General features: G+C 38.4%; 1 protein-coding gene across 5 annotated transcripts in view; it reads left to right on the top strand.

Annotated features, from left to right (window-relative positions):
* The first annotated feature begins 367 nt into the window (after window positions 1–367).
* LOC127574573 (DNA topoisomerase 1-like) overlaps window positions 368–22,034 on the top strand; it is an 85,336-nt gene continuing 63,669 nt past the window's right edge. Inside the window, exons 1-9 of one of the 5 annotated variants that reach the window (XM_052023680.1) lie at window positions 368–554; window positions 674–714; window positions 6,257–6,392; window positions 7,055–7,154; window positions 8,264–8,313; window positions 10,958–11,066; window positions 15,289–15,341; window positions 18,776–18,892; window positions 20,213–20,320. In XM_052023680.1, coding sequence (XP_051879640.1) covers window positions 6,271–6,392; window positions 7,055–7,154; window positions 8,264–8,313; window positions 10,958–11,066; window positions 15,289–15,341; window positions 18,776–18,892; window positions 20,213–20,320 — 659 coding nt within the window. In that variant the 5' untranslated portion in view covers window positions 368–554; window positions 674–714; window positions 6,257–6,270. Of the gene's footprint in view, window positions 555–670; window positions 715–6,256; window positions 6,393–7,054; window positions 7,155–8,263; window positions 8,314–10,957; window positions 11,067–15,288; window positions 15,342–18,775; window positions 18,893–20,212; window positions 20,321–22,034 lie in introns of all 5 variants that reach the window. The other 4 variants (XM_052023679.1, XM_052023678.1, XM_052023681.1 and 1 more) reach the window with 4 other exon arrangements.

Here is a 22,034-nt window from a genome sequence, read left to right as displayed (position 1 = left end):
TAAAGAAAACCTAATACATCTTCTTTCACTGAATTACTTGTGGAAACCGGTGCCGAGGTCCTGACATTGTGTGACTTTGTTCAGGATCCGAGACTCCGTTAACTTCAAAGGGGTTTGTAGGAAGGAAAGGTGTGTTACTTTGTTTAAAATTATTTTTAGTTTAATATTTTTAAGCATGTTTAAATTTTATTTATATAGTACATACTACATTTGTATTTATATTAAAATGTTTATATTAGTATCAATATTTCATATTGACTGTTATGCAAAGTTTATATTAATGGCAAAATAATGTTTAAAAATCCTAAGGAATAACAGGGTTTAATTTAAAAAAATACTTAAATTTGCTAACTTTGGCCACTGTGCCGAGCGGTGAAAGGTCAAGTAGTGAGGTGAGTGAAGTGGGAACATGCGCAGTGTGGCCATTCAGCATAGTGCAGGTGATAAGAGAGGGGGAGACGGGCAACCGTTTGCTTTCAGTTGAAAATCGAATTAACGGCTTTGCAATCATCAAGCAGCTAATGAACGGAGCTGTAACTCTAACCCCAGTAGAGGTGAGACCTTGGAATAACAGGAAAAAAAATCCCTATGCATTATTTCATCCCCCCTCTTTCAGGTATTTTCGTACTTTTGCCCCTCATTTAAAACTTTGCTGTTTGTATTTGCCCAGCAGGGAGAGAGTTTACCTCAGGACTCGGCTTCCTCTTCGTCCGGGTGAGTAAGGTTTGTTCTGTCGGAGGGGCCCGCCGAGTGACGACGCACGGTGTTTGCTGCTGCCTGCCGATCCACCTGCCCTTCCCCTCAGCCCCAAGCCTGGCCCGAGTTCCGATAACGGAGCAACGGTGCTTCTCGGGAGCGCGCGCTTCCGCGCACCCGTTTCGCCTGCCCGCGCGCCGTTTTACCTGTCTCGCGTGCACGATTCAGCCAGCCGCCCTCCCGCGGGGCTGTGTGTTGAATCGACCCCAACCTGCCATGGGCCACCTCCCTGTGCATTAAGTCTTTTCGCTATTGCAATTGACTTCTAAATAAAAACTAAAAACCTGGTCATCGGAAATATCCAAAATGTTGCACGTAACTACCTTATCCAGTCAGACAAAAGAAAACAAGCTGATGCCACTATGCTATTTTGAACAAGTATTTGGAAGGGGGGAAGACAGTTGCAGTGTAACTTAGCACGCTTGCTAGTATTCTGGATCAGTATTTCAATGCACTTGACGGTTTTTACCGTTTTTAATATTTTGTATAGAAATCGGGCACATTTAAGTCCCGATCAGGAAAAAAAAAGTATAACTTGTGATATTGCGTTTTCGATTGTTGGGAAATTTGAGGTTGTGTAACATCAAACATAAATTTGTTCATTTATTCGTTAGCATCAAAATTAATGCAAAGAAATATTAGATGAATATGCAGTTTCATTTTATTGTATTTTGACTTTGAAGAGATGACTTTAGAAGATACCATTTTGTGTGTAAAGAATTTCATCAAAAAGTAACCACACTTCAAAAGTAATTCATTTGCTTTAAATCAGGAGCAGCCTGAGTTCACGAAAGGTACCATATAAATGCGGTTCATTCTTGTGAATAAATCTAATAATTGTACAGTGGCAGTCACAGAAAATATCTGCAATCTAAATGGTGCATGGGGGAAATACAGATCTTTATAAGTTCACTGATAACAACATTTCTGAATGAAGGGCTCTAGCAATGCCAAAAGTGATTGGTTGAAGTACACTATGAAGAAAAATCTGGGCAGGCAATATTCTTCACTTTGACCTCCTGAAATCGCCACTAAATGTATTAAGTATATCTAGCAGTGAAACACAGATTATGTGTGTTGATAATTGAGAACTTTGAGAATCCCCCTTATTGTATGCAAACTCTACTTCAGCATTTGGGGCTGATCTTGGCAGGTGCAATGAGCTGTGTTGATGTTTGCAAAAAAAAAGCAAATACTGGAAATCTGAAATAAAAACAGAAAACGCTGCACACACTCAGTGGGTCAGTATTTGTGGAAAGAGGAAGAGAGTTAATGTTTTGAATCAAAGACCCTTTATCAAATGTTTGTCACCTCTATTCTGTACTTATTGCGAAAATACTTGCCTTGAACATTTCCATTCACTGGTGTACCTGCTGGAATCTCCTAATACTGCAAAAATAAAAATGATGGAATCCAATATTTTTGCAGTGGAGTTGTAATTGCCAGAATTTCCCTTGAAACTTGAGACATTCTAACAAATGGGGCTTTTGCCATAACTAAGGTTTGCACGTTGGTGGTAGAGGTCTGAAAGCAATCAAAGATTTATTTTTATTTGCAATTTGCTGATCTGTGGCATTGCTTGTAATTGTTCAAGATTTAATTCAAGTCAGATTGATTGCAGAATTGGGAATAGATGGAATGGATGGATTGATGGGAGTGGGAAGAATAAGGCCTACCAGCAGTTATTATCTAGATTAATATGATGTACTGAAGATATTTCATGCTAATAGATTGGATGCTTATATAAATCACTTCCAGAGAAAAAGGAAGAAAAAGTGAAAGAAAAGCACTGTTCACCTTTTCCTTTAAATAATATGCATCTTAATGACATCTCTCCATATACTGTGTTTATTTGGTGCAAGGTGTATATTACTGAAAACGTTACAACAGAAAGTGCTGAATCATTACCATTTATGTGTCAGTAATGGAGCTTTGCTAAAGCAATGGTCAATCTTCATTAATTTTATGAATAGTTGTATTTGCTCAAACTTATTTCTAAGGAAATTATAACAGAATCAATGTACAACAAAATGAAACTTTTCAACATCTGTTGTATAGAACCTTCATATGAATGGAGTATCTTATGAGTTATTGTACAAAGATATTAACAGAGTCACAAGAAAAATTTGAGATGCAAGAGAAAAGGATAGGTATGTTGGTTTTAGGGGAATGAGTGAAATGAATGAAAGTGATGAGATCAGGGAGGGATTTGAAAGAGTAAGAAGTTTAAAAAGTGCTGTTTAATCAGGCAATGCATTAGGAGGAGTGGAAAGAACTTGTTGCAGGTTAACTTTGGCAGCTGGGTTTTTGATGATCTCAAGTTTAGAGGGTAGGAAGAGGAATGCTGGCCAGGAAACTGTGGTTAAGTCAGGAGGTAAAAGACAAGGAAGGATGGAGGCTGGTATTCATCAACATATGAGGTAAGGAAAGGATGGGAAGTGGGAAAATCAGAATTGATGATAATACAGACTCAAAATTTGAAAGTCAGCTCTTGATCAAATATGACACCAAGGTTTGGAATCTGATTTAATTTTAAGTAGTTGGTAAGGTGGAGGATGGAATAGTGTTGACGGAGGGGTGCAATCTACCCAGTTTATAGTTCGAAGCATTTAGTTGTGAATTATAAAAGCATTGAGTGTAATGACAGTCATAATGGTTGAAAGCTTTTTCCCTACAGCATTGCTTTGGTTTTGTGAAATGTGCTATCTTGCTCTTAGCTCTGATATTTGCTCCGTGATCGATGGTTGTGCACAGTTTATTCGTTCCACCCATAATGACATTAACCTGTGACCAAGTGAAAGATTAACAGCAATAGTGTGGCTGTTCTCAAAGACATTAACACTGAGTCACAAGAAAATGATGGGATTAAAGAATAGTATGTTGGTTTGGGGGGAATGGGGGAGATGAAGAATGATAATGATGAGATGAGGGAGGGATTTGAAATAAAGTAAGAAGTTTAAAAATTGTGTTGATGCTTTTAGTCTTTTAGGGTTTCAATGAATCTAAAAGCAATAAGGATTTATTAAAACAGTTGCAACTGCTTAAAGCTGTGGATTTATGAGCATTATTGAGGAAAAAAGAAAGATAGTTAGGAATGTTTTATCGATGCACCATAGAAAGCATCCTATCTGGATGCATTACAGCTTGGTACAGCAACTGCTTTGCCCAGGACTGCAAGAAACTGCAGAGAGTCATGGACACAGCCCAGCGCATCACAGACACCAGCCTCCCCTCTTGGTGAAGCAGCCAGCATAATCAAAGACCCCACGCACCTGGGTCGTTCTCTCTCCTTCCATCAGGTAGAAGATACAGGAGCCTGAGGGCACATACCAACAGACTTAAGGACAGCTTCTATCCCACTGTGAAAAGACTATTGAATGGCTCCCTTGTACGATGAGATGGACTATGACCTCACGATCTACCTTGTTGTGACCTTGCACCTTATTGCACTGCACTTTCTCTGTAGCTGTGACACTTTACTGTTTTTGTTTTTACCTGTACTACCTTAACGCACTCCTGTACTAACCCAATGTAACTACACTGTGTAATGAATTGACCTGTGCGATCAATATACAAGACAAATTTCTCACTCTACCGTGATACAAGTGACAATAATAAACCAATACCAATAAATGCTGGCCTTGCCAATGGTGCTCAGATCCTGAAAATGAATTAAAAACAAAAGGATAGTAGTCTCTATTGAGGGCAGTGTAAATTCATGAAATGGTAAACTGTAATGAGGCAATGCAGGTTAGATGTTCCAAAGTTTGATGCCTGGTTTGATGTAGGCTGATTAACAAAACTCATTGTCTTGCATTTGGCTGATGCATATGAGAATGTCTGATCGTTCTGTCTGTTTACAAATCATATATCTTGAGTGGACTTCAGTTTTGGACCAGTAGCCTGTGCTCTGTAAACCATACTGTTTGTTTACAAAGCTATCCTTTTAATTTCAAAACTGATTACTGCTCGTAGTTTACTTTTGAACAGGTTTATTTTTAAAGACTGGTTCTCGTTTGTATTAATGCCTGTCATCCACATACATCCCGAAGGATGTCCTATGTCTAACAATCCCTAATAGGGTTCAAGTTTCTTGTTCCTGAAAATGGCAAAACAGGAAGATAGTGATGAAGAGGGCATATCGTATGCTCACCTTCACAGGTTGGGACATAGAAAATAAGAGTTGGGGCATTTTATTGCACCTTCACAAAACACTAGTTGGGCTGCATTTGTAAGTATTGTGTGCATTTCTGATCACTACATTATGGGTAGGATGTGATTACACTGGAGACAGTGCCTAGATTTACCAGGATGTTGCCTGGATATGAGGACTTTAGTAATGGAGGAGATAGGATAGGCTGGGCTCATTTCTCTAGAGCAAAGGAGACTCAGGGTGCAGTACACAAGATAATGAAAGGCACAAATAAGGCAGATAGTCAAAATCTTTTTTTCATGGTACGGGTATTAAAAACAGGAGGGCATCGGTTTAAGGTGAGTTATTAATGGGATCTGGTGGATAAGTTTTTAAAAAGTAGTTAATATCTAGAATGTGCTGCCAGAGGAGGTGGTGGAATTGGATACAATTACATTTAAGAGGCAATTAGAAAGACATTTAAATAGGCAAGGCCTGGTAGGATATGGTTCTAATGCAGGCAAATGGGATTTGTATAGATGGGCAAAGTAGTTGGCATAGACATGGTGGGCTGATGGGCCCATTTTGTACTGTATGAGTACGACTCTGACTTTACCTATTTGCTCACCAAGCCAAACCACTCCATGCCAACCGTGGCGTCTACCCAGCCAGTCCCATTTTCCCAATTTGTATTTTTAACAAACTCTCCCCTCATCGGAAAAACAAAAAAAGACTGCAGATGCTGAAAATCTGAGAATTAAAGACAATACAGAAAGTACTCAGTAAACTGGGCAGCATCTGTAGAGAGGTTTTGAGTTGATGATTTCTCTTTCCATCCCCTCCCCCACCCTCATTCCAATTCTGCAGCCACTTCTCTACAGCGATCTATGGCTTAGCAGTTGATTGGTTATAAAGGAACCAACAATGTTTAACATTTAAACTTATCATCATGTCATTTAGATACCTTACCCTTCTTTGCCTCTTGCCAATTTCTAAATTGATTCAGCTTAGCATTACTAGTTCCCAATCTGGACCTTCACAAGTGCTATGCCTCAGCCAAATATGCTCCATGTACTGGAATTTCCTCTCTAATTCTGCTGCTTCATTATAACCATCCACCTCACTGTGACATACATTTAGTTGATTATTTCATTTGGCTTGGTGTTATTTGATTTTAACATTTGTAAAGAACTTTGGGATATTTTTCCATGTTAAAGTTCTTGGCAGTAGCATTCGAATAGATTTAATTTTCATAATGTAGTAGTGAAGTATATCAGACAGCCAATTTTGAAGTATTTGCAGTGTTTATTTTCCAGCACCTGCAATATTTTAGTTTGACAAATATCTTTATGCTTATACTTAAACCAGGCTTGAAAGGTGCAATGTCAAAGGATAAGGATAAAGACAAAGCACTCAATAAAATGGACAGTGGGGCTGAGGAAAATAAAACTTCAAAGAAAATTCCACCACCTCAGAACAAGGCTGAGAGAGAATTGAGGAGCAGGTAACAATCTATTGAGATTTGTAACAGTAATGTTCTCTTGCAGTCTGCTGTCCTCTTGTTCTCTGCCTCCACCACCCCTCTTCCCCAATAGGGTTGAATATGTGTAATCTTGATGCATAGTTTTCTTTCAAATTCCCCTCAATTGTGTAAATGTATTCAATTCTAAAGTGGCCTGTTGACTGCTTACTGCACATAATGTTTCTATGTGAAGGCTAGAAGAACTACATAAGATGCAGAGTAAGCCCCTTGGCCCCCTGCCTGTTCTTAAAAAAAATATTCAAAACTCCTTCACCCACCCTTTGAGGAAGCAGTGAGGAATGTGCAATAAATTCTGGCCTTGCTAATAACTCCTACATTTCCTAAAAAAAATAAAAATGACACCTGACTTCACTTGTTCTGTGTAGTTAATTGCCTAGCTTTTTGCTAGTTTTTCAAAACCTAGTTTTCAGGCTATGCATTGTTGATACTACTAATTCATTAATATTCAAATTTCACGGTTGTGTATTCATAATCCTACCAAAGAAACCTAACACTAGCCTTTCAGTCATTCACTTTGTGCATGCATATACTATGGCATCACCTGCTTTAGAAGATTAATCCGGGGTTTGGATTACCTTTTCTAATTTTTCTTCTACCTTTCTTAAAAAAAACTTTATTTGCAGGAAACGCAAGAATAACACGATCGAAAATAGCCTGAACAAAATGCACAAGGAAGATGTTTCAAAGATGCAACTAAACAAAGAAATAAAAATTGATCAAAATGTAAGTTGCATTTAAAAAAAATTATGCGTGTGTTCCCTTATTTTTTTTAAACCCTTTCAATATTCTCCACATGGCTTCTAAAGGGGTTGCTTTTTGCATTTGTCAATCCCAAGTAACTTTCCCACTTTGACAGTTACCTCACACGACCCAATGATGGAGAGTATCAGGCTTTCCTGATTTTCAGTCAGCATTCACATTTCTACTAGTGGCAAAACAATCTAGTTTACAAAATGCTTCAGTGGCTGAGATTGGTCACCTTTGCATACCCTGTAGATCAAAACTGGGTCTAGAAATTCAATCCTAAAAGTTTGGTCAGCACTCTGCAATTAAAAATTGACTATATCCAGAGTTAAACATCATAACTATTATTTCCTGGTCACTTTGTCATTTCAAAAATTCAAAAGATCACCCTGATGTGAGCTGCTGTGTTGCTATTGATGCTATTTTTGCATCAAGCATGCATGTGGTAATAGCATTCTTCATGCCTGAGCATCACAGGCAATGTTTGTTGGGATAATCACAGTTCACGTTCTAATGCAGTGTATAATTTGCGTCTAAACCCCCTTTAAAGCAAGTTCCCTACTATTGATCCTTTGGGGCTCCCCTGAACCAGAGATCTATAAAGCCCAGGCTGCTATCCTCAACTTCTAATTCCTCAACGTTTTTGTAGTCATGGGCCATGATCTAAAGGGCTGTTGGCTCCTTGCTGCAATACCTACTAGTGCCCCTGTTTACAAGTACTCAAATTATTTGGTCTGGTACCGTACAGCTTTGTTCTGTGCAGTTTGGTATATTTACTCAAGAATTTGTTTGCAGAGCCTGGGAAATGATGGCTTTTGGAAGCAGGGATTCTGGTAGATCAAGATAAGGAAGCAATTAAAGAGCATCTTTTAAGTGCTTAATGTTTAAAACAAAATATAATAGGAAGTTGAATTATTGGTGGGTTAGTTTAGCACTTGGAATTTATCATTTACCTGGTTACTTAAGCCCAGCGATATGCATTTCACATCATGTTAAATACAACAGTCACTTTGGGACCAGATAATCCACCTCCCTGCATTGAATTATGATGTCTCAATCATTGTATAATAAAATCATATATTTTACAGGAGATATATGACAAGACAGAAAAGAAAATTAAAGGAAATTTGTTGAAGAGGTAAAGGAAATATTCATGTTTGGTATTTGTGTATTTTTAAAGATTTTCTGCCATACTTTGCTCCAGTTTTGAGCCACCCATTCAAATATATCGATCCTTGCACCACTTCCAAAAATAATTCAAATATTTATCTATTATCATTTAAGAACCAAATGTGGATTTCCCTTCTACCACTTTTTAATGAAAGGGTATTCTGCCTTTTTCATTACGAATAAATACTCTCAACCTTTAATTATGATCTTGCATGTGTTGTTAATTTCACTGAACAGTTAATTAAAAATGTATTTTCCCTATTAACCGGATTTTAAAAAATCTTAATTTTTTTAAACCAGCTTTTCTTCTAATCAGCGTTTCTTCTAAAAAGTTTGTCCTCTTCTGTCTTCCCCCCCCTCCACCCCCAAAAAAAACTATGATCACTGTATTGTCCTAGTAAATCTTTCCATCTCTTGCAAATCTTCCAAAATGTGCACATACGCCATCTAGAGACTAATCAGTGATTTGCATTGGGTTGTGTTATAACTGTTTTTGCATTTGTTTTCCCTGAAATCTTAAAAGCTTTTTAAACAAATCTTTGTTTCCTCTTCCCTTTTTTTTGGGGAGGGGAGAGGAAAAAGGTGATCTGTCTAAAACCCTAAAATTTCTGTTTCTCCAGCCCTCAATTTTAATAGTTTGGATGTTTTCTTATCCTTGTTCATCTAACAAATTTATTAGATGTCCACCCATAATTTGCCCATGGTTCATTGGGCTAAACCTCTGGTCAACGTTACATATTTCATCAACCTTTAGCACAACAAGAAGATGTGTGACTACTTTCTGTATAAATTGTAACACCTCGTTCTAGCAGATGATTGATGAGGAAACCTTGGAGACATTCCTTGGTTGTGTCCTTTTTTTTGGAATGGGGAGATGCCTTGTAATAACCCCATACCCACCCAGATATGGCCAGCAACAAAATATTACTGAGTTTCCAAGTCCATCCCATGAGAGGAAAGGTGTTGTTAACTACACAGAAAATTAACATTGGAACCTGCTTTACCCTCTTCTAATGGCATCTCATCATTCTCTACTGCACACCACCACCCACCCAATGATGAGACCAAAGATCAACATGTATTCCTCATGGCCATGGATTATAAAAGTAGGGAAGTTATACTTCAGTTGGTCAATAAACTTGAGACCACATCTAGAGTACTAAGTATCTTGGTTCCTTTATTTATGAAAAGTTATTATTTCATTGGAAGTAGGTCATAAAATGTTTACTGCAATGATTGGGGTATGGAGGATTTGTCCTCCAAGGTAAGGTTAAACAAGTTGGGACTCAGCTCGTTGGAATTTAGAAGAATCTGGTGATCTTATTAAACCTAAAATTCTTGGGGTGGCTACACAGGGAAAATGCTGAAAGGATGTTTCCCCTCATGGTAAAGTCCAGTGGGCATGGTCTCAACATAAGAAAGTGCCCATTTAACTTGGAGAGAAGAAATAATTTTTTTTAGGAACTTCATCCCACAGAGCTGTTGGGGCAGTGTCCTTGGGTATATTTACGGGTGAGATTGTTTTTAATCAGTAGGGGAATTGAGGATTATTGGGAAAAGGATAGGAATTGCACTTGAGAAATGGCAGAATAAGCTTGAGGTGCTAAATGACCCACCCCTGTTCCTATTTCTTGTGGTCTTGCCTCTGTCTTAAATATTCAACTACACTGCTTCCACTACCCTTTAAGGAAGAGAGTTCCAACGACTCAACCCACAGAGAAAATGTCACTTCATCAGGCTTAAATTGGCATCTATTTTTAAACAATCATACCCCCACCCCCACCCATTCTGAATTTTCCACTGGAGGAAACATTTTCTACAGGCTCTGTCACAATCCCTCAGCATTTGTCTCGCTCTTCTAAACTTCAGTGAATATAAGTGTACCCTATTCAACCTTTCCTCATCAAAGCACCCATTCCAATTACTAGTTGAGTACACCTTCCCTGAACTGCTTCCAATATATTAACACAGTATGCAGGATGTAGTCTAACCATTGCCTTATGAAACTGAAGCATAACCTCCTACATTGTATTCTGTTCCTCAGGCTATAGATAACATTCTGTCAGCTTTCCTAATTACTTACTGTACCTACACATATACTTTCTACAAATTATAGACATCCAGATCCACCTGCATCTCAGCTCTACAATCTTTCACCATTTAGCCATTTTTTTCTCCTGTCAACATGGACAATTTAGTACTTTCCTATTTAATACTCCCATTTGCCAGATTGTTGCACACTTAAGCCATCTATATCACTTCAGATCCAAATCTCTTCATTGTTTTCTCAGTCACATTTAATTTAGCCTGTGTGTGAAATATCCTGGGAGTTTTAAAAGTACTTTCTAACCATGTTGTTGCAATAGCTACTCTAGACATCAAAGTGGTAATTTGGTTGCCAGTTCTAACAAAAGGACATCAACCTGAAATGTTTCTTTGTCCACATATGGTGTCTGACCTGTTCAGTATTTCCACTTTCTGTTTTTGTTTTTGATTCTTATCCTTTAAGTTCCAGTTGCCAGGTGAATATTGGAAGTAAGGAAGTTGTTAGGAATCATTTCAGCAGATGTTTTACTTTTATAACTTATTTTTGGATGTTTTATTTTGCACAGATCTTCATGTCAGGAATCCTTTGAAGATATGCTCTTGGGTATGGATGAACAGCTCAAAGAACTCTGTGCCAGGAAGCAAAAAGACAAGGATAAAAAATACAAAAAAAGGGTAAAGATACACATTGCTAAACAAAGTTTAAGACTATTTGTCCTTCAAATCTATTCCAGTCAGTGACCATATGATTCTTTCAGGAATTTGCTTCCTTCACTCCCACCCCTTAATCTCCTATTTGGGGATTAATCTCCTATTTAGGCCCTCCCTGATATCCACAAGGGGAAGAGAGAATCAGTTTATTAATATCTCTAACTTGCAATATCCCTTATTCTTTAAAGACAGTGAATTTATATACATAACGTCTGTGGCTTAGTACCTGCTTTCATTAACTGTAGCTCACTTCCAACGTACCAAATGACAAAACTATTAGAAATGTACTGTCATCTGACATGGGCATATTCATATCCCTCATAAAACAATAGTTCTTCTGAAGATGAGAAATGTTTTTGTGTATTTTAGGACAGGAAATCAGTCCTTATCCAAATCAAGCAATATAAATGTTTGGCTGAGTTAAGAATAGAGTAGGTCTTTTTATCACTTTTGTATGATGCACTTTCAGTAGTACCCACAGCCTGTACAGTTACTGGGAACCAGGTTTGAGCTGAAATGTAAAGCAAAATGAATGTAGATTGAGCACACCCTGCTTTGATGGTTGCCAATGGCAGTGAATGAAAGTTCCACCAATCTAAATCCTGCCAGTGGTTCAGGTTGCTGGTGTCAGCAGACCACTCACAAGCATGCACTGACATTAATAAACATGAAGAATGATCCAATAAAGACCACCCTCTGTACTACACTGACTTCATACACAGGCTAAAATGAACATTTTCTTAATATGGGACTCAAGACTTCTGAAAATCACAAATGAGTACCCCAGTCAAGCACCTCCTGTGTCTGCATTGAGGGAAATTGTTGAAAAACACAAAAGTGAAACATTTTTTTTTACTGTCTTTATGCTAGTAAACAAACCATGGAGACAAGAGACTGCAGATGCTGGAATATGGAGCAACACACAAAGTGCTGGAGGAACTCAGCAGGTTAGGCAGCATCTATGGAGGGAAATGGACAGTCACCATTTCGGGTCAAGGCTCTTCATCTGGATGAAGGGTCTCAACCCCAAACGTCAACTGTCCATTTCCCTCCATAGATGCTGCCTGACCCACTGAGTTTCTCCATAGATGCTGCCTGACCCACTGAGTTTCTCCCACTCAGTTTTCACCACATGTTGTCCAGCTTGTTCAGCACAACAAAATTAATATTTGTTTTGTCACAAAAGCTTTCCTCTGAAATGATCAGTTGATGAAATTCACATTGCAAGTCAAATTTTCACCAGGTAGGGTAGTAAATTACTATTTTCATATTCATTTTGGTCTTTGGATGCACCAGAAGTGGGGACAACTTATGATCTTTTTTGATTTGTATATCCAAGCTAAGTGAGATTAAAACAAAGCTCTAAATCACTAGGTAGTTCTTTGGTTGACAATGCAACCAATGCATTGCAAATGATTGCCTCTGATTTTGTCCTTGCAGACAAAAATTTTGCTTGATATGTTCATTTAGATCTGAAGCTGTATCTGTGATTCACAGAATGGGAAGCAGTCAGTTTCACACTTGCATGAACATGATCATCATCTTTTGTATTTTGCTTTACTAAAAAATGTGAAATACTTAGTTGTATAGTCACTTCATTCAGTATTGTTTTATTGAAAGCTGCTGTGCATATCACTTTGACCATCATCAAAAATTGAAATGTTTGCTTCATATAGCCAAAAGTTACACTGTTGTTGTCAGCAATTGACAGGCCTTTCTTCAAAGACTTATGTTTTTTTTGAAGGTCTTTGTTTAAAAGAACAAGTACACCTTTTTGTGTTATGTCTACAGTATTAATGAGGTTCGCACCATCCTGTGCTTAACACAGCACATAGAGTGGAAGTTCTGTGTATGTTTCCTTTTAACTCTGGGTAGCTGATGCACACCAACCACCACACAGACTTGAGAGAGGGTTTTAATCTCATGGCAATGAAACTGAGATAACTGAAGGTGAGATTTTGCTGCATGGATATTAATGTTCATTCATGGGTGGGCATGCAAGTAAGTCCTACCACATACACACTTGCTCCTTGCTCGCTCGTTCCACCTCCTCGATTCACACCTGCACACAGGCAGAAGTGCCTGCTCACTGTCTTCCACCCTCCCCTTACCCTTACTCCCTGTCTTCTAGACCCTTTACTACAAGTATGACACCCCTCTCCTGCTCTATGATCTCCTTGCCCTTGAATCCCTTCCTGCCCTCTATTGAACTCTTCTTCAGCCCTTGCACACCTGTCTGCTTCCCCAGATGCATACCCCTATACTCTGGTTTCGTATTCCTGGTTCTAATGATGCAACAGCCCTGTATCCTGGCCATACTCCACCTCCACAGTCCCTGATTGAGGCCCAGTTCTCGGCCCCTTCCTTTGAGATACCCAGCTCCATTTCCAGCTCCTGTCTGCACACTTGGCCCCATCCCTTCTGCACACCTGCCTTGCTCCTGCCAATGTTTGCCATGTGACTGCTGTTGCAATTTTGAAAGCAGATGATTAAGGCAGTAGAAGGTGAACTTGGCTAACCAACAGAAACCATTTTGAACTGCTTTCAAGCATAGTACATCCACAGTTGGTCATTTCAACAACTGTCACTGTTGTAGATCAAAATTGACCGATCTTAATGCAAGCACAATAAGGTTTCATTTTTATGACATTGCAGAACCTAAATTTTCTTTCAGGAGTATAATCAATTGTGAAATTGAGAGATGCTTTATTATGAAGTACAACAGACATGAGAACATGGGATGATTTTTTTGTTTCATTAAAAAAAAATGTTGGGCCATCTCTTTATGGCTTAAATACAGGAATGTACTGTTAAAAATGGCATATATGGTTACTTGAACAAATGATCACATGGAGCTGGGCGATCCCAATCCATTGTAATTCACCTTGGGGAACACATCACAATCAGAGATACAGCACAGAAGCTAGTCCTTCACCCCACCCAGTCCACACTGGTCATCAATCACCCATTTGCACTAATCTTACACTAATTCTATTTTTTATTCTCCCCACATTCCCATCAACTTCTCCCAGATTCTATCACTCACCTACGCACCAGGGGCAATTTACCTATCAATCTGCTTGTCTTTTGGATGTGGGGTAAAACTGGAGCACCAGGAGAAACCCACGTGGTCATGAAGAATGTGCAAACTTCACATCGATAGCACCCGAGGTCAGGATCGAACCTAAGTCTCTGGCGCTGTAAGGCAGCAGCTCTACCAGCTGCACCATTGCCACCACTCATCATTGATCTCTATGACATCAGAATTGCATATAGGGACAAGGCAATTAGTTCTGACCTTCGGGTGAGATGTTAAACAGAGGTCTTGTTTGTTTTCTTGGTTAGACGTAGAAGATCCCATGGCACACTTTTAAGAAATAACAAAGAAACCATCCTTGGTGTTCTGCCAGTCAGCTTTACTCAAAGACCAGAACACCTATTTTGTTGTTGTTGTTTGTGTGAATTTGCTGTGTGCAAATTGGCTGCTGCTACAACTGTAGCTATATTCTGTGAAGGTTGTGAAAGTATTAGGCTGCAGAAAAGATTTACTGGAATGGTTTGGGAATGATGGATCTTGACTACAAGATTTGAGTGGAGAAGCTGGTGATTGAGGGAAGGTTTCATAGAGGTTTACTATATCACGTTTAGATAGAGTAATTAGAATATGGTTCGTAATTGTAGATGGTTCAAGAACCAGGGAATTTAAAATAATGGCCATAGGACATGGAGTGGTGGGGTGTTGATGTGAGCAAAATTTAACTGTTTATGATCTGTTAGGATGATGGAAATGACCCTTGGGACCATCCAAAAAGGAGCTGAACAAGTGCTTATGGGGAAAAAATAATTTGCATGGCAATAGGAAAAGAAGAGGAATGGGACAGAGCTGGCATAGACTTCGTGGATTGAATCAGTTTTTAGGCTTTAGCATTTCATAATATTACAGTATCACTTTGAGTTATTTCAAGTTTTGTCCACTGTTGTTGAGCAGACTGAATGTGTGCTGGAAGCAAACAAAACCAACCAGAATTGCCATTTCGGTAAGAATTATGTTCAGTCAATGATTGAAGAGGAATGATTCAGAATTGTTATTAAGATATCCTGTTTCAGTGTGTGAATAGTTTTGATGCTTCAGTGTTAAATACAATATACCTATGCAAACATTCTGTATTGTACATTATTTTTGCAGGAAAAGAATTCTTCCAATAAACCACAAGACCAGAAAGAAAATAGTTTTAAGAGGTATGTCTTTTATTTAGCACGACTAATTATCTCTGCTATACAATTTGCATGTTAAGACTAGGATTTCACAGGTGTCCATGTTCTCAAATACCCAGGTCAAAATGCCTTGAGTGATTCAGAAATTAGAGAATGAGTAGGGCAAAATATATTAGTGGGCAACAGTAAATGACATTCAATGTTAGCAATATAGAGTGCCCGGTACATATACACAAAATAAATAGATTATTTAAGGATGTTGAGATTGTTTATAGTGAAATTGAAGGAAACCTGCATGTCTTAGATGTGACACCGCTGATTTCGTAATACTACAAAATACCAATCAAAAAGCCAGAAGGATGTTGAACTACAAGACTGAAACATTAGAAATCAGGAAGTTCTGATCAAACTTCCATACAGTTGAATGCAATTTGAAGATGGTACCTTTTTCCGATCACTGGGATGTTCAAGTACTAGAGATGGTTTAGAGCCACAAGGCTACACCTTATACTGAATTGTTATTGATAGAATAGAGAAGCTTGAATTTTCAATCCAAAGAGGAGGCAAGTGAGAGCTGATCTTAATGGAGATGTGTTAGATTTTTTTTGAGGGGGGAAATTTGTTTTTGCAAAGCCCAGTCAAGGCATTCACCCCACAATTCAAGCACCATTTCTTTGGCTGCGTAGGAGTCTTGGCAAAGAGTCCTGCATCAATTGATGGAGGACGGCAGAGATCTTCTCCCACCAAGAGGGCAGAGGAAGCCGCGGAGAATTCCGAAGAATAGCGCACACTGAAGATAGCCTCCTTGATTACTGAGCAGAAAGTAGCTATGTCTGAGGGCATGAGTTCACTCTCAGTTCCTGTATTTTTGGGAGACCAGCAATGTAGCCAAATGCCTCTTTCTGATGTGAAGGCAAAAGTTGCATTTCCAGTGGTTTTTTTTATTAGATTTCCAGCATCTGAGGTACTTTGCTGTTGTAACATTATTCCTGATGCAGGAAATTCTGCATGTCGCATGTTTAATATCTGAAATAGTAGTCCAGATGGATTAGTGGAGGCAAGTAACCCAGAATCACTTATCAGGAGATGCCCAACTCTCCATCAGGAACATGGCTATTCTTCTAACTCAACACTATTTTCCTGTTGCTGGCCGCACTGTTGCGCAGCATCTGCAGCTTCTTCACTTTTCTATCTTGTTTCTATCTAGTGGCTAGGTTGGATGATACTCACATTTTCTGTTACCACCTGCTGGGCTTTCCCACTACTTTCCTTCATTTCAGATTTACATCTAATACTGCGTTCTGTATCTCTTGGTGTCAGTGTGTGTGTGTGTTTTTTTTCTCCACTCTATCTGTATTTATAAATCTTCAGATGAGTTTGAAGCCATTAATGTAGTCTCTCACTTATCAGTTTGTCATCCATGAATCTCTTGGTCTCCACCCTTTCACAGGCACTTCATTTTTTTTTCCTCTCCATTTCTTCAGCTTTCCTTCAACTTAAAACAGTGTTTTGTAAGATGAGAGTTCCTGATTTCTGGGATGGTGGGACTGCTGTGTGAGGAGAGATTGGGTCAACCGGATCTTTATTCACGAGAGTTTAGTCGAAGAAGGCATCTAATTGAAACTTTAAACATCTGACACGATTAGAGAGACTGAATGTGAGGAAAATTGGTATCTACAATGAGGAATCACAGTCTCAGGGCAAGAAGCTTGGGATTCAGATGAGGAGAACTTTCTTCACTTAGAGGATAGTGAACCCAACCACGAGGGCTACAGAGACCAAGTTGTGGAATATATTTAAGAAGGATGTAGATAAATTTTTAGATGCAAAAGGCATTAAGGGGCTTGGGGGGAGAGAGCAGGAATGTGGTATTGAGAGAGATGATCAGCCATGATCATATGAAATGGTGGACCAGAGTAGATGGAGCAATGGACTGCTCTTGTCTTCATTTTCCATCTTTCCGTATCATTGAAATGTTATGTCTGTATCTCCATAGGTGCTTGACGTGGTGAGTATATTCAGCATTGTGTGTTTTTAGTTCAGTTTTGCAGCATCTGCAGTTTCTGCTTGTGATTATCTTCACTTCCATAATCTGCATTCCTATTTGTTTAAAAAAAAATCAAGGAGGTGTCCTAACTGAAACTTTTGTAATTAATGCATCAAATTCTGGATCCAAAACTTAGATTATTTTTAAGTTGCATGCCTGATACAGATCAATTTGATTTGGGGCTGCAGGGCAGCGGGTATTGGGCAACTGTCATCTTAGTTTCTTTGTCACCTAGTTAAACTGGAATATGGTTGAATCTTTGATTCTCTTATGAGAATTTGTTTAATATTTGGTACTTGAAAGCTCAAATTACAAGCATCAGAATCAAAAGCTAGGAGACAAAAGAGACTGCAGATGCTGGAATCTGAAGCAAAAAACTGCTGGAAGATCTCGGCAGATCAAGCAGCATCTGTTGATGCAAACGATAGTCAACATTTCAGGTCAAGACTCTGCATTAGGACGTGACAAAATCAGAAGCTACTTGGGATGACAAAAGCTGTCACTGAGACACTTTACTGTGTTAAGTGAACTAAATGCAAATTGCTGTGTTAACAATCGTTTCTGAACTTGTTTGCCTTTTGGGATATGCCTTTTGGGATATAACTTCTGGCACTTTTCCCTGATACTTTCAAGCAAGACCAGTCCAGAGTAAGTTAAATTGTGGCCTTCCCCAATGCCCAAGAGGTGTGTGTGTGTACACATGCACATTGCAGCCTTAGCACCAAGAAGTACCAAAACAGCTAGTTAATTAGACCCTCTTAACATTCACACTTATTTTCAGCTGATGACAACAACACATCCCACCATTGGCATTTGTACTTAAGTTATATTGATTTTAAAGCATGGATATGTCTTTTGGTTTACCTTCCATCTTAATCACATTTACCACATTACCCATGTTACCTTATCCCCTTTTCCGCCAACGTAATCTTGAATGTTGGCGGTCACTGCCTCAGGCATTAACCCTGGAAGGGAATTCTATAACCTCAGGATAACAGTCTAAAGAAAGTTCTCTAATCCTGTTCCAAATCTCTTGCCTTCAGTCAGCTAACTCCTCTGTTTTATTTCATAATGTTGTCCTTTTTGCCTATAATCTGAGTCTTAACAAGGAAAAAAAAAATCAGTGATTTCTTGTCTTTAAAAGCCCAATAAGCACTTCTATTGGTATTTAGTATTTGTTTCTGCTGACAGCATGAATTATGGCATTTTAACCATCTTAAACTGACACCTTGTAAAGGTTCTCCCAGTAATTAGCCTGTCTTATGATGGGCAGTAGAGCAAATTTAAGATCCTTGGTCTACTAGCTTGGAGATTTTACCATTTGGCAGTTTGCGAATAGTTGTTGCCTAAGACATTTACACACTTCAGTTAAAACTTTTGGTGATCTGACACTTGTATTTTTCTTGAATAGTAGACCAGATAATGAACTAGAAGCAGGCAGTGATTATGGAGACGTAACTGAAAAAGTAACAACTGAAAAGCTAACAAGCAAACAAACTCCAGAGAGGGAAGATCACCTTTTAGAGGAGTAAGATAAGAAATATTTCATCTTTCATAGTTTGATTTTGTTACTGGTGATTGGTGGTGGCAGGTATCCATAAGCTGCCATTAATGAAAGTGAAATAAATTTAATAATCTCTTGAATTTTTATGGGCCTATGAGGTTTCCTCATTTAATCATTTCGTGGAAATTTTGTCGCCCTAAAAAGCAAGATTTCCTATGAATATCCTAGTGGATATTTTTTCACAATCCACTGAGACATGATCTCCATTTGTCACTTCTAGAGATACAAGTGAAATGGAGGAATCACTCTTGTGTATCCATCCTGTGACACGTAGCAGTGATGTTTTGGTGCAATGCATTGCTGCCTCATAACTAATCAAAAATTATATATAAATAGCATATGTGTGAAATTCCTTCATGTTTTATCACTGAAAAGAATGGGGCCACGAGCCCACCTTTTCTCAGATTATGACTGCTTTCCTTTGAATTAAATTTTTCTATTCGTATTTCAAATTTGCTTTGTAATATTTGCATCATTCAGTGGCCTTTGTAGCACAAAGTACAAAATTCGTGATAGTTTGCAAATGTATTACTTAAGTCTGATTTCTGACTGATTATTCATGATGTTGTGTTTTACAGAAGATGAAATGTATTCTTTTAACCAGTGAGAGTGATCTTGCTTTCCTCAATCCTATCTATGCATGGAAACAAAGGAAATGAATGTCAATGTAAATTTTCTGCATTTGAGCAACACTGGTCGGAAACAAAAGAGAAAAGCCAAACGAGTCTGCACTGACAAAACACAATTGAAAAATAAAAAAACACAATACACTTTTCATCTCTGCATTAATTTTCCTTAAATGCCTGTACAATACTGTCTGAATTATTGATGTTGGCTCCTATCACTGCTTTAGAGTTTTCTGTCCAAATATTCAATACCATCCTCTTTGAAGTAGTTATGCTTAATCAATTCAGTCATTTTACTTCTGAGCATCATCATTATGACATTTACATTTCATTTACACTGCTGCATTCCAGCCTTTTGGTTAAAAACAATGCTCCTCTGATTCATTTTTCAGTGTCTTAACCACTACCTGTCTGCAAGATCTACTCCTTGATTTGCACTGTATTTTTGTATCAAGGTGAGACCAGTCTTGCACAGAATCCAAAAGAAGTTTTTGTTTGCACCATCTTCCATATATATGTATGTGGCTACCTGTGCCTAGGCCAGTGCTACTCTGTATTGCTATTAAGTAATATGTTTCGGGGATCACTTTGCAAATGTGTGGTGCTAACTATGACCTTAAGGTGTTCAATAAGTAATGGCTACTTTTTTTTTGAAAAGGCTTAATTTGAATGTGAAGTCGGAGCCACTTAGCTCTGATGAAGATTCTGGAAATCAAGAAAACAAGCAAAAAAAGGAGAGTGAACATGCTGAGGATCCTTCTACAAAGTGAGTCACAACTTGGAATTCAGTTTTCAAAAATTTTTGTGATGGTGTTGAAGATTGTTTGATGGTTGTTTATTATACTACATGTTTCTTGAGATTTAAAAACTCCTGTGTTAGGTCATAGGTGGATTTGAACTATATAAAAAAAATATAAACAATCTACTTCCGTAAATTCTGTAAAACGCTGTATATTTGTTCTCTAAATTTTTAATTAGAATAATAGCTGGAAAAGTACATCTGATTATCAGGCTTCAAAGGCTGAAAATCGTTACAGATGCTGGATGTTGTAGCGTGTACGTGGCGGGGAGGATGGTGTACAAGATTAGTGTTGTTTTCTGTATGTACTAAGTTCATGGTGATAAGATATCTTTATTAGTCACGTACATCAAAACACAGTGAAATGCATCTTTGCGTAGGGCATAGGGTAGTGTCGGGAGGATAGTGGAGTACTGCAGGGATTGTTGCTAGGACTCTTGTTTGTGATATATATCAACGATTTGGATGTGAATGTAGGAAGTATGATTAGTAAGTTTACAAACAAAAGTTGATAGTGTTGTGGATAGCAATAAAGATTGTCTGAGGCACAGCACAATGTAGATCAGATGGAAAGTTGGGCAGAGCATTGGCAGGTGGAATTTAATCCCATCAATTGCAAAGCAATGGCATTTTGGGAAGAGAAGTAATGGGTAGAGCATAATCGGTAAATAGTGGGGCGCTGAGGAATGTTGATGAACAGGGAGACCTTGGGGTTTAAGTCCATAATTCCCTGAAAGTGGCAACATGGGTGAAGGGGGGTATATTGTATGCCTGCCTTCATAGGTCAGGGCATAGAATTTAAAGGTTGGAATGTTATGTTACAACTTTACAAAACAATGGTTAGACCACACTTGGAATATTATGTGCCATTCTAGTTGCCAAGTTATAGGAAGGATGTGGTTGTGCTGGAGAGTGCAGAGGAGATTCACCGGGATGTTGCTTGGATTAGAGGACTTTAATTATGGAAATTGATTAGATAGTCTTGGTTCGTTTTCCATGGGGTGAAGGAGGCAAGGGGTGACCTGATAGAGGGATATAAAATTATGAGATGCATTAATAAGGGAGATGGTCAAAATCTTTTTCCCATGGTAGGGGTATCAAAAATAAGAGGGCATGGGTTTAAGGTAAGAAGGAGGATTTTTAAAGGCAATTTGAAGGGAAAGTTATTTTACACAGTGGTTTATATCTGGAGCTCTGCCTAAGGAGGTGATGGAGTCTGATACAATCACTGTCTGAGAGACATTTATACAAGTACTTAATTAGGCAAGGTATAGAAGGATACAGACCCAGTATGGGAAAGCAGGATTAGTGTAGACAGGCATAAAGGTCAACCTATGGCGTGGAGGGCTGATGGGCCTAACTCTGTTGTTTAACTCTGACTCTATTCACAATGATATTCTCCTCCTCTGATATATTATTCACTTCATTTCTTCTTGTCATCTCATCTGTTTTCATGCCTATCCATCCAAGAGGAGGGACTTGATTTTTGTAGATTTTTTTGTATCTAAATTTTTAGAGGCATGTGCAGAAAAGGAAGATCTTTGTCTTTTAAAAGTATTTCTACAGAGATTCGAGATACCTTAATTTAGTCCAGCTGCTTCTTGAAATACTTTTTTTTATTCCTCCACTGCTCAAGCTGATGACCATTTTAGGACTGGTAGTTCTTTATTATATGAAGTAT

The sequence above is a fragment of the Pristis pectinata genome, chromosome 9 (genome assembly GCF_009764475.1).
Source record: "Pristis pectinata isolate sPriPec2 chromosome 9, sPriPec2.1.pri, whole genome shotgun sequence".
Classification (NCBI taxonomy): domain Eukaryota; kingdom Metazoa; phylum Chordata; class Chondrichthyes; order Rhinopristiformes; family Pristidae; genus Pristis; species Pristis pectinata.
This window is presented reverse-complemented; position numbering and strand designations above follow the sequence as displayed.